General features: G+C 36.0%; 1 protein-coding gene across 3 annotated transcripts in view; it reads right to left on the bottom strand.

Annotated features, from left to right (window-relative positions):
• The window catches only part of ZBTB10 (zinc finger and BTB domain containing 10), a 36,814-nt gene that overhangs the window by 16,255 nt on the left and 7,192 nt on the right, over positions 1–13,367 (bottom strand). For all 3 annotated transcript variants that reach the window (XM_043601259.1, XM_043601258.1, XM_043601257.1), the window contains exon 2: positions 8,883–9,768. In XM_043601259.1, coding sequence (XP_043457194.1) covers positions 8,883–9,768 — 886 coding nt within the window. The remainder of the gene's footprint in view (positions 1–8,882; positions 9,769–13,367) is intronic.

Below are 13,367 nucleotides of genomic sequence, written 5' to 3'. Positions count from 1 at the left end.
TTTTTAATGAATAAAAGTGACACCAGTAAATGAAAATACTGAGTAAACTGTGAAGTGTAATATCAATCTGGTGTCATTAAGTGTGATTAATCTTGGGGCCTATCGTTATAGGTTTCTCTTGGACCACGGCAGGCAATGCTTCCAAATCATCTGGTAAAGGGAGTGGTATGGCACTTGCCTGTAAATGCTAAATAAACAAAACCAAGTTGGAAGGTTTCCCCAACAATTTTCTTCTGGGTCTCAAAATTCCAAACATGAAGCAGGTACAAACTTACTCAGACTGTCTTAAAAGACAGATATTCTTGAAATCAATGAAATGATAGAGAACATCAGAAATCAAGATTTATTATTTTTTTTAATATTTATTTTTGAGAGAGAGACAGAGACAGAAAGTATGAGGCGGAGACGGGTAGAGAGAGGGAGACAGATTCTGAACCAGGCTCCAGGCTCCAAGCTGTGAGCACAGAGCCCAATGCAGGGCTTGAATTCATGAACCGTGAGATCATGACCTGAGCCGAAGTCGGAAGCCTAACCAACTGAGTCACCCAGGTGCCCCAGAAATCAAGGTTTTGGAAGTCACTAACTCAACTGTACAAAAAACCCTTAAGAGACCCAGTAAGATATATTCCACTTTCATATAAATATATCAACATCAAGTTTCTCTTCTCTGAAGACAGTTTCAGAACTGTTTTTTCATAAACAGGTACAATTTTTTTCTCTTGATTGTGATCAGGTTTTTTTCTGCTTTTCAGTGGAGAGTAGTAAGTTATAAATGTATCATATAAAATGCCCTTGACAGTTCCTGTAGTAGGATAGAGACTCAACATATAGTAGTTTCCTTTCCCCCACTGACTCAAGTGACTGCCCCATCTTTACTTAGATTAAGTTCTACTGTTTTTTCTTTGCACTACTCAACTAGGGCTGTTATTTCTGCCCTCACTAGTCCTTAAAAGGTCTACCCAGATCGCTCCACTCCAATCCATGAACAACACACTCCAAATGTTTTTTTTCCTAAAGGCTAATATAAACACACCTAATCTCTAGTTAAAAACCTCTCACTACCTCAGTCTATTTTTGAAACCAAATCGACAAACTTACCATGTAAAACAAAGAGAATTACAATCTGCTCTAACTAACCTACCTACCCAACCTGATCTTCCCACTACACTCCTTCTATTCTTTTACCTATTTACCCTGATTTCTTGCCATGTTGTAGTCACTGAACGCCCTCCCCCTCCTCTGGCAAAGTCTTACACAAGACCCTGTTCTTACTATTGCCTTCTCCATGAAGCCTTCTCCAACTCTTCTGAGCAGTTAGGAACCTCCCATTGCATCTGCTCATCCTACTTATTTTAAACATTTGTTCCAACGCCCTGGGTACGTTTCTACCCTACAGCGACCCTATTATGAACAAGTTCCAGGTAAGGTAATCCTCAATCTTGACATCAACGTCATCTGACATGATACTTACTTTTTTGGGGACTTAAATAGAAATTTTATTATCAGGGGCACCTGAGTGGCTCAGTTAAGCAGCCCTCTTGATTTCAGGTCAGGTCATGATCTCACAAGATGGGAGTACCAAGTCAGGCTCTATGCTAACAGCCTGGAGCCTGCTTGGGATTCTCCCTCTGCCCCTCCCCTGCTTGCTCACTCTCTCAAAATAAACATTTTTTAAAAATTTACTAGTAAATTTCCTGTTATGATGTGGAAAGCTATTCTGGTATCTCAGAAAAATAATATTTGGTTGTAATATAACTTTTCTGGAGAGTAAATCTTTGAATGAAGATTTAAGGCCTTCTGGTCACCCCAGAATAAATATTAAGACTATGTCAGAAACCAAAGTTTCAGTTTTATAGAACTCTCAGGGATTGACACTTAGACAATCTGATACTCTCAGGCAGAACTCACAAAAATGCTTTTGTAACTGATCTACAAGGCTTCTTCAGTACCTAGTCTGGCCACACAGATTCTATTTCTTTAGGGTTTCTAACGTATTGGTAATAATCCTAACTACAGTCATCTCTTGGGACAAATACGGCAGACAGGAAAGGAAAGGAACACTAGGCAGATGAAAAGAAGGGGGAAAAAAGATGGCAGAATATTCCTACCACCATACAGCTATCTACTATCATCCTTTTAAGATTAAACATTGGGAAGATTCTTATGGATTAGTGTATTTTATAATCCATTCACTACTGGTGGACATTTACTTTTTAAAATGATCATCAGGCCTTCAAACTATCATTTAACACCCAACTGTAACAGTTTCTGAAGAAAAGTGACTGGATATTATCACTTATAGATCATCCTTCATAACACATTCAACCAAAAGGATGCCTCAAAGTTAAAGAACATCTGGGACCCCCTAACAAAGAAAACTAATCTAGATCCATCAATCTATCTGAAATGCTTACTTACAGTAAGATGTAGAAGGCAGCAATTTTCAGATTTTATAAAAGTAATAACTACAATACTCCCAGTGGTGTCTAAGGGTAGCATCCTATAATCAGAACAGTATTTCTGCAAAGAAACATGAATATTCACATTTAAAGAAATGAGTAAAAGATATAAATAGCTGGTTTTGCTGCCAGCTAAGAATCAAGTTTTGTTGCCAAAATGATTAAGAAAAAGCTTTGGGTAGTTTTTACAGATTTCAAGATTTCAGAATTACAAAATTTTCGTTTCTTTCTTCCCATTAGAGACATTATGTGGGATACAATCAGAACCAGTTACAGTTAAGTGGCAAAAGCTAGTCCAAAGCCCACATCTCCTTAAATAAAGCCAAGTTTCATGGTTTTTAAACATATTTAATAGTTTATACAGTAAATTTATATGGCATGGTCAAAACAGGACTCTCAAATGTGATGGCCAGTTTTCAAAATTGTAAAAAGTTAATCATTTAGAAAGCAGTTTAAGATTCTGCAACATTTGGGGCACTTGCGTGGCTCAGTTGTTTGTCAGACTTCATCTCAGGTCATGATCTCATGGCTGGTGAATCTGAACCCCATATCAGGCTCTTCGCTGTCAATGCAGAGCCTCCTTCACATCCTCTGTCCCTCTCTCTGCCTTTCCCTTGCATGCACGAGCTTGCATGTACACACACGCACCCACAGGTGCATGTACGCTCTCAACCTATCTCAAAAATAAACATTAAAAAAGATTCTGAGGGCACCTGGGTGGCTCAGCTGGTTAAGCATCCAACTTCAGCTCAGGTCATGATCCCACCATTCGTAAGTTCAAATCCCATGTTGGCCTCTGTGCTGACAGCTCAGAGCCTGAAGCCTGTTTCAGATTCAGTGTCTCCCTCTCTGTCTCTGCCCTGCCCCCTCTTGTGCTCTCTCTCTCAAAAATAAACATTAGAAAAATTTTTTTAAAGTTTCTGCAACATCTGACTGAAGGTAATGCATATACCTGTTATCATCCAAAACACAGAAAAGCAGAAGTACTGGTTAGTAGCAAACTCTGAAGAATTCAATATAAATAGAATAATTCATTAGTCCAAACATGACCCATTAGAGTATCTTAAAGATATTTAGCTTGAACATTCTGTTCTCCAAGTTGTCTTCTAAATACTCAAAAATTATTTGCTTTTTAACCAAAAGGCAAATATGCAAATTGAAATTTTAAAGCTAAAACTCTATTTGTAAAGGATTAATAGAAATTTACAAATGTTGTAAAGCTGTTTTCCCTGAGAAGTTCAGATGAGAGAAAGGAACGTTTAGATTATTTAAAAGAACTGTTAAATTCTTTGCTGAGGTAAAATCACCTTGCATCCTGTATACATTAAAAAAAAATCCAGGGCCACCTGGGTGTCTCAGTAGGTTTAGCGTCAGACTTTGGCTCAGGTGGCTTGCTACTGTCAGCGCAGAGCTCACAGATCCTGTCCCTCTCTCTCTCTCTCCCCGCCCCTTCCCTGCTGGCACTCTCTCAAAAATAAACAAAACATTAAAAAAATCAATCATCTATACAGAATTGTATCAGCTTTTATTAAAGATAAAAATCAGGTTATATAATCTACGGCTTCATTTACAGAGGAAATGGTTATTATGCTACATGGTATCAACTATATGAAACCCCAATGGAGAAATTCCTTTCAGAATTCAGTACCAGAAAAGTTTGTCATCCTCCAGAACTGGCATGTTTCCTCCTTTTGAGAGAGGCTTAGTATCTTAGAGCCAATTAAAAGCTTAATTAGGGCAACCATATTAACACCCTTGACTAGCACACTTAATTTCTTTACTGCTAAATTGTTTTGCTGATTTGTCAGTCATTTCAAAAAATGTTTGTACAAAATGTGGTATATATGCATGCATAAATTAAATGTGTATACAAGCAAAGCAGCATTTACAATGGGTGCAACCTGCTAGTGTGAATGAAATAACAGAAGAATCTAGATTCAGAAAACCATGTTCCTTATAGTCCCAGAGCATCAAAAGACCAAAAATAGGATTAACACTTGACTTGCTCTGTGAACACTGTTAAATAATTCAGTTATTATTTTTACTCATACAATTTAATTTCTAATCTTAGATTTTTATCTACTTCATTTGGCTGAAATTGGTTTTCTGGCTGTGTATCAGCAAGACAAGTATTTGAAATTTTTATATTAGCAGAGGAACTAACTCATTAATGACATCTTTTTTCCCTATTACCTAGAATTTAGTCTTTCCCAATAGTTTTAATTATCCCATAAACCTTAATAAAAATGACAGAAGTTTCTAACTTTCCTGAGTTCTACTTTATTATTTTAATTTTCTTTAAATGTTTATTTTTGAGAGAGAGAACACAAGTGGGGAAGGGGCAGAGAGACAGAGGGAGACACACAATCTGAAGCAGGCTCCAGGCTTTGAGCTGTCAGCACAGAGCTGATAGAGGACTCATGAACTGTGAGATAGATCATGACCTGAGCTCCAGTCAGATGCTTAACTGACTAAGCCACACAGACACCCCTCCTGAGTTCTATTTTCAAGTATCCTCCTATATTAAAAATAATTTGAAGCAAACTGCATTAGTGAGTCAAATAACAAACATGCTAGTTTAAGATTAAAAAAAAACCCACCTAAATAAAATCCCTGATATTTGTGGGTACATCTTATCTCAATATCTTACAACCTTTCTGAATGAGGCATCTGAACACCAGCTTCAACATTATGTGGCAAGAAGATATTTAGAGCTGTGGTTTACAAACTGTAGACTTAAGAATCTGGGGGAAGTCATAGTTCTTATAAAGGATCCACAAATCCAAATATGTCAAGCATTGCTTGTAGACTATATAATTTACTAGGACTTTTCAATATTTACGTATAGAGCTTTAAATTCATTTAAAACTATTTCACTAAACATTTTCACCATTTCTAAATAAATGGAAGTCAAAGTATAACCAATGATGGTACAGTTCATAAAAATGTTTGAGATTTTAAAAGGGACCAATTTTTTAAAAGACTGAGTCTACTAGTTCATTAATTGCAAAGTTTTATTGTGAGATAGTCCTTAACATGAAACCTGCCTCTATTTTTACTAGCTGATTGACCTTGAGACGGGCCTTAACCTTGATAAACACAGATGCACCGTGTTCTATATTGGTCAGAATTTGCCTGAAGAGTTGTAGTTAATTCTGTACACCACAATTTCTGGGTAAAAAAAGGGGGGGGGGTTAATTGTAAGAAAGATGGTAAAAAGGTTTGGAATTCAGAAGGTGGGTGGTATAGCACTTAGCCTGGAAGAAAAAGGGACTTCAGGGGAATACTTAAATTATTTATAATATCTCAAGAGTTATCACGTAGATTTGGAGAGATTAGGTTAAGCTCAGATTATACTACTCAAAATGGAAGAATCAGGAAATTTATAAGAAGCAAATTGTGGCTCAATATAAAATAACTTCCTAACAGTCATCATACACTGGAATGGGCTGCTTAAAAGAGTATTCTTTCTAAATATTCAAACAAAAGGTCAAGCTGAAGCCAATAAGACCATCCTTCGTAGAATTTAGTAGAAAGTACACTGCACTGGAAAACTGACTTCAAATAATCTCTATAGTCTCAACTTTTTTTTTTTAAATTTTTTTTGTTTTCAACGTTTATTTATTTTTGGGACAGAGAGAGACAGAGCATGAACGGGGGAGGGGCAGAGAGAGAGGGAGACACAGAATCGGAAACAGGCTCCAGGCTCTGAGCCATCATCAGCCCAGAGCCCGATGCGGGGCTCGAACTCCCGGACCGCGAGATCGTGACCTGGCTGAAGTCGGATGCTTAACCGACTGCGCCACCCAGGCACCCCTCAATAGACTCAACTTTAAGGGGACCTAGGATGACTAGGATAGGTGTGCTTTGTCATTTAATTTTAATAATCCTAGAAATAAGTACCATAGTTTAAAGATAAAGAAACCAAAGGCAAGAGTTTAATTTGATCATGGTTAAACTGTAGTTAAATGTTAAATACAAGCTCATTTTCAAATCATAACTCCATTTGGGCTCTTTCCTCTTTGTCAGTGGATTGCAACCTTTGCTCACTGTGTAATCACCTACACAGCTTATAAAAATTCTAACAACCAGGACACATCACAGAACCAATTAACTCAATCCCTACTGTAAAGACCCAAGCATCATGGTCTGTAAAGTTCCCAAGTGATGTTAATATGCAGCCAAAATTAAGATCCACTACTCGATACCAAGGGTTGGCAATAAGGCTTTATAGTGAAGCATATCCATGTTCACTTGTGTTTATTGTCTATGGCTGCTTTCATCATGTAAATCAGACACTGACCTTATAACTGGCAAAACCAAAAATACTTACTCTTTGGTCCTTTACAGCAAAAATTTGCCAACCCCTGGCTCGTTTTATTATGTCCGAACCATAATAATCTCATAAGACCCTATTTCCTGCCATTCAGTGAGTTTGGATCTAGAGGCCTTGAAAAGTTGCAAAAAGTTTAACAACTGAAATATAGCACATCACTGATTAAACCAATTTGTCAGTTAAACAAGGTCCAAAACCAAAGTGATACTCATAATGTAATAATCTTTTCTAAGATGTAAGAGATAAACTGAAAACATATTATTAGACTACTAAAAATTAATTTATGATACGCCTACTCCATTGATGCAAACTCAGCTTGGGGTGGGGGGCTTACCAAAATAATAGCCAGTAATGTTATTTTTTAAAGAATGCATTGTGGTTCAGTATGAGTGCTTTTCTTTGAATCATTCCAATTATATGTGGGACTATGAATGGGTTTGGCTCTGATTAGTTTTGCCAATTACTACCCCCAAAACCTGCTTATTCCTTAAATTGTGTATATATGTATTTTATTTAAAAAACACTACAGGGTTCCCAACATACTATTAAACAATCCCTGCAGCGGAAAGACAATGTAGTTCTAATTTTTGAGAACTGCTTTCAAGGGCTTGTACATTAAAAATTAAGCCAAGGGGCACCTGGGTGGCTCAGTTGATTAAATGTCCAATTTTGGCTCAGGTTATGATCTCACAGTTCATGAGTTTGAGCCCAGCATTGGATTCTGTGCTGAAAGCTCAGAGCCTGCAGCCTGCTTTGGATTCTGTTATCTCCCGTTCTCTCTGCCCCTCCTCCCCTCAAGCTCTGTCTCTCTCTCAAAAATAAATAAATATTGTAAAAAAAAATTTTTAATTAAGCCAAAATAAAGTGACGCTAAGAAATTCTATCTTCCCTTAATACTTTAAAGAAACTGCCTCTGGGCTTTTCTTACTGAACAGTTGACAAGTAGGAGGGAAAAGAGCAGTAAATCGTTATTACACAGGCATGCTGATTTTTACAAAAGTAAATGTAAAAACCAATGAAAACTAAATCCAAACCTAAAAAGCCAGAGAAACCATTTCATTTCATAAGATTACTATGGCATTTTGCCCTTTGAGATCTAAAAACAATGATTCTCTTTAACAGAAAGTACTCCATCCCCAGATAATCACACCATGATGTAAAATCAGACACTGAAAGAGCTTTGAAAGCAACAAAACAAATATCAAATCATATGTGACAGTGGTAGATATATACCTCAAGTCTAGGGTCTGCAAAGGAAAACCTCAAATCCTCTGAACTCTTCTTCAAATATATTTAAGTTAGTTAGGCACAGGCAATTAAAGATAAAGAAAATTTTCAAATCTTTTATTTACACACACAGTAACAATGGTCTCCCACTCCACTAAAAAAAACAAATCCATAGTACAAATGTGATATGCTAAGATTGTGTTGTATGTGTATACATTTAGGTTAAATAATGAGAAAGGTCTGAGTCCTCTTAGTAACAGGCAAATGAGAATGAAAATGAGGGGACAATGGGGCAAATTTAAAACATTTAGCTTCTGTAAGATTTATGGTGAGAACAGAACAGTAGCCCTAAACAAATTAGAATAATCCCACTGTCATTTGCAAAATTCTATAAAACAAATGTTTACTCCCCCCACAAATTGGGAATAAAAAAGGTTAACTAGGTCTCAAAAATGTTCTGAAATGACAAACTGATTATATATTACAACTAAGATTTTAACTAAGATTACAAAGACTTTATCCTTTCCAGCACTGGATGCAAAAAAAAGTGATCAGAGCATAAAGATCAGAAACACCTAAGAACTATAAATGAAGCTGAGTCCACATTACACATAATAATATAAACAAACACCTGATTAACACAAACTGAGAAACTCACACACACACATGTTCAGAGAAAAAAGACACAGAATTATATGCTTGAGTAATTTTCTCCCTTCTACTATAAACACTCAAATTTAGTATTACTTGTGGATTACTTTTATGATTTAAAAAATACTTTAAAAATATACTTCAAGATTATATCCAATCAGAATTAATTAGAATGAAAACCCAGATACCTTTGTATATAAAATATTTACCTGGTTCTTCCTTGATGAATGATAAATCTTCCTCTGGATAGGCAACAGGTGGCTGCATCACTGAGCAATCTTCTAAATTTGTTTCATTAGGTGGTATATTATAAATAAATCTCTTTGTAGTTTGGTTTTTCCTCCTTGTTTTGCCAGTCTCTTGAATTCCCTGGGAGCCCATATTATTCCAAATAAACACTTTTGTTTGACCTTGAGATTCATTTTCAGCCAATTCAGGTGAACCATCCTGAACCCAACTACTGTCATTCATCTGGTAGTTTTCTATTTGGCCCTCGTCGACGTTACAACCATCATTTTCAATTTTTACATTACTTGCCAAATTGGTAAGATTCCGTGTCGCCCAAAAACTGGCAATTTTTTGATCCCGTGATGAAGATAGACCATCTCTATTAACTGGTTTTCTATTATTATAGTCCACGACAACAGACTCTGGAGCTTCTGATTTAATGCTTATATTTAAGGCATCTTTAATGAAATTTCGGCAGGTTTGAACAACTTCACTCATTTGAAGATAGCTGGCCACTGTCATCACTTCAATGGCATTTTGGCTTGTGAGCACCAGGTTACCAGAATACAAGAAGTCCAAGATGACTGAAAAACCTTGAACTGCAGCAATATCTAAATGGGTAGTATTGTTTTGGTTAGGGCTTTCTTTGTTTGAAAAGCAATATAAAGTCTTAAAGAAACGGCTGCCTGCAACCAGGATGTTCTTATGGGCTTTAAAGATTTTTCCGCTCACCACGATGCTGACATCGCAAAGAATACCTTTCTTTCTTTGTTCATTTAGTTGTCGAAGAAGTTGATAGCAATAAGAGTTCTCATTTGGCCTACTATTAAAGTCACAGTACCCCTCCTCTGATGGTATTTCTGACTCCTGTAATTGGATGGAAAACATCAATATTAAATTTTATCTACTTTTTAAAAACCCCAAAGGAAAACATGTATCATCAATATAACTTTTTAAAAAGTGCTAACCAAACACATTAACGCTAGTAATCCTGATGTATTTTGAGACCATAGTGTTCACAGGGATCCCAAATACTGAGAGTAAAGTTGTGAAGAGCTTGGTGCAAGCCACTGCTATTCTAAGTCAAACACATCTGAATGAGGATCAGCAGGAGTTCATTTGAGGAATAGCATGAATCATGTTACTTTTTTCATATATAAGCCAAGGATATAGATTAAGAATTACTTAAAATCACAATAATACTTTCTTATGAAAAGAAAATTTCCTATATATGAATCAAATTAGTTTGCTTTATCTCTGACAGGAATGCAGCAGCCTTCCTAATTGAACTAACAATGTTCAAGTTACAGTATGTTGGGCATCTCATCCTATTTAACACTACTAAAAAGGTAAATCTTAAGTCTTGGCAAACATCCAAATAGTTTAGGTCAATGAAATTAATTAAATCTAATTCAAGAAGATAAAGTTAAGACCCTAATAGGAAAATGGGTTTCAACTACAGGAATATCCAGCTATATAATTTCCCAATCAACTTTCAAAATACCTTATCAAAAATTCCTGAACTCAAAATTCTCAGAAGTTTATAATTTTCTTTCTTTCAATCTGACAAGTACTCATTAGAGTTCTGTTTAGCATCACTAAAGTTATGGTAATTTCCTCTAGAGCCACAGCACACTGTTTAATAACTTCGCTAGATAACTGAAGTAATCACTTTTTCCAATCAAAAAAGTGCTTAGACATTTCTAGTAGAAAAGATAACTGAAAATTGTGACCTGAAGTGTTAGTCCATTTCTGTGAAATAATGACACACAGACAAATCTAAGATTATATGAGCATGGGAAAAACATGGAAAGATACATACTAGATTGTAAACATGCTGGGAGGACTGATATGCTTGGAGAGAAGAGAGGAAGGGGGAATTAGGGAAAAATATTGAAGGGTGTTGGAAACACAGTTAAGACTGCAAAAGAATTCTCATGGAAATAATATTCTAACTGGTGGTAAGATTCCTAAACAATCCCACAACTTCCTTAATTAACCCCACCCCACATGGGTAAGGCTAAAGCACAAAAATACTAGGTTAAAGTTTGAGTACTGAACACAGCCATACATACAATTCCAATTCTCTTGAAACTAAACCAGGTCACATGGTCCACTTAAGAATTTGTGTGTTTTCAAGTATGAGAAGTCAACTGAAAAGAACCAAAATAAGAATTCCAGGTCCCTTCGGTATTTACAAGATAACCTTGCAAATCTGAGATACAGGATCACTATATATAGAAGGAAGAATGGCAAGTAGAGATTTTCCTTTATTTCCAACTGACCCTTGGCAGTCTATCACCGTCCCGGTGTCTCACATACAGAATGCCTTATACTGTATGCCTAGTCCCTCACATTCTCGATCTACCATACCAAAAAGTCTCATGCTCTAAATTAGCTATTTTTCCCTACCAAACACCCAATCTTCAGCAAAAACAGGTAATAGCCAAGGTTTGTGTGAAGTAATCAAAACAAATAATTCTCAAGTCCAAATTTTTTTTGCTTTTGAAGGTGTGCAGGGAAGGAGGTGAGATAAAAGACATTGTTTCAACCTCTAGAGCTTGTACATAAACCAGCATGTTTAGCATCACTAAAGTTATGGTAGAGGGGAATGAACACGTATAAATATATAAAGAACTAAACCAATACTAGAAACACCTACAATCAATGCTATGGTATAATTTTCTATAAAAGCATCATACTGCTTACTTGATCTCCCTCTTATGAGACTATTTGAATAAGACTTTTTACTAATATCGTTATGCTTTCGACTCACTACAGAAATTTCCAAACTCGAAAAATCTTCCTTTGATGCATGCCATACCTGCCCACCAAAGCTCATTTGGTTCAAAGTTCTGATGTTGTAGTTAACAGTATATAAATACTTGGAAGAAGCAAAAATTTAAGCACTGATCAAAATTTGGCAGCACATCATGAAGTATTTGTGGAAGCAGTGAACTAGCATTTACAAATCAAGAACCCACCTAGAGTTTATACATCTGGCAGTTCAAACTCGCAGTTCAAACTCTTTAAGAAGGAGGTAGCTATATCTAACTGTGGCAGTCATTTTAGGCTATGGTCACTGTGTTCTGCATTTTCTGATTTTCTGGACCAGTCCCAATTTCTGAAGTCCTCTGGCATTATCAGACCAAATGTCCTAACTTTTAACAGTAACTCAGACAAAAGCCTACCCACCAAAATATTTACCCATACTATTTTAACACAAACTATACAAATCAAACACAACTGTTCACCCATTTTTTCTCTCATTACTGTTATACAAGAATAATGTTCTTTGATTTTATGAGCGACATCAGCAATTTCATTTCCGCTACTGAGTAGAGCACTAGGTCTTGCTTCTGTAGCACCTATTAAGCATGCTCTTCACAATGAAGGGTTTGCAAGTCAAGAATATGTGTAGTTTCGGCAGTTGGGTAAAACAGAGCTTCAATAAGCACATAGCATTAAAGTAAATTGCTGGTATTATATGCTGAACTAAATAAATTAAGAAAAATCTTAGTACTAAATACAAAAATCTTTAAAGTAGTTTCCTAAGAACTCTTGGCATCTGTCTCTGGTTCTTTAACATTCTAAATGTCCACTCCTAGTATATGGTAATATAAGTTCAGTGATATGTAAAAATATACTGATGAAAAGATTTAAGTATTTCCAGAAGTGGTCTTTTCAAATGTTGGGAACCTTTTCTGTTCCCTTTCCCAAAAATGGAAAGCACAACTTACCCTAGACATCAGTCTAAACTGGCTGAACGATATTTTAAGGAAACGGACATTCAAAAGTTAGACAATTTGTTACACTGAAGATTCTATAAATGTGAAAAGCTTTCAAGTTTTTTACTTGTGAAAATGCCCAAAGTAAAATTACAATTTTACATCTGTAAGAGACCTTAGAATTAACTCTTCTATAATCAAGAAAATATAAAAAGATGTCCATTTAGTTAAAATCCTCATAACATGTATCTTCAAATCTACTTCCAAAGAAGCTTATATAAGTACTTTACTCACAGAGGAAAAAGCTGCTAAAAGCTTGAAAAATTCTGACTTCACTCAATTATTAAATAAGCATTAAACAAATGCCTACTTTACACAAGTTCTACACTGGGGACCAAAAATGAGGAAGTATAGTTCCCAATTTGAAGACTATCACTAGTGGGCAAGACTCTTAAGGTACTGAAGATTGTAACAAAGTTGTTATGAGGGCAGAGAGGAGGTGTATACAGTCCAGTGTGTTTTTTTTATTTGTTTTGTTTTTTTGGTGGGGGGGGGGGATGCTTATGCTTTTTGGAAGAAGGATCTTGAGCAGAGCCTTATAGGACAGAAGAGTGGGATGGGAGGATGAACATTCTAAGCAAATAAAACATTAAAAGAAACAAGACAGTCTACGAGAATCTTCACAATACCAGATTTATGAAAGAACTTGAAGGTGATCCCAAAAAAGCCCAAGAAATG

This window comes from Prionailurus bengalensis, chromosome F2 (genome assembly GCF_016509475.1).
Source record: "Prionailurus bengalensis isolate Pbe53 chromosome F2, Fcat_Pben_1.1_paternal_pri, whole genome shotgun sequence".
NCBI classification, from domain to species: Eukaryota; Metazoa; Chordata; class Mammalia; order Carnivora; family Felidae; genus Prionailurus; species Prionailurus bengalensis.
The sequence above is the reverse complement of the archived record's forward strand: the minus strand, read 5'-3'. Positions and strand labels throughout refer to the sequence as shown.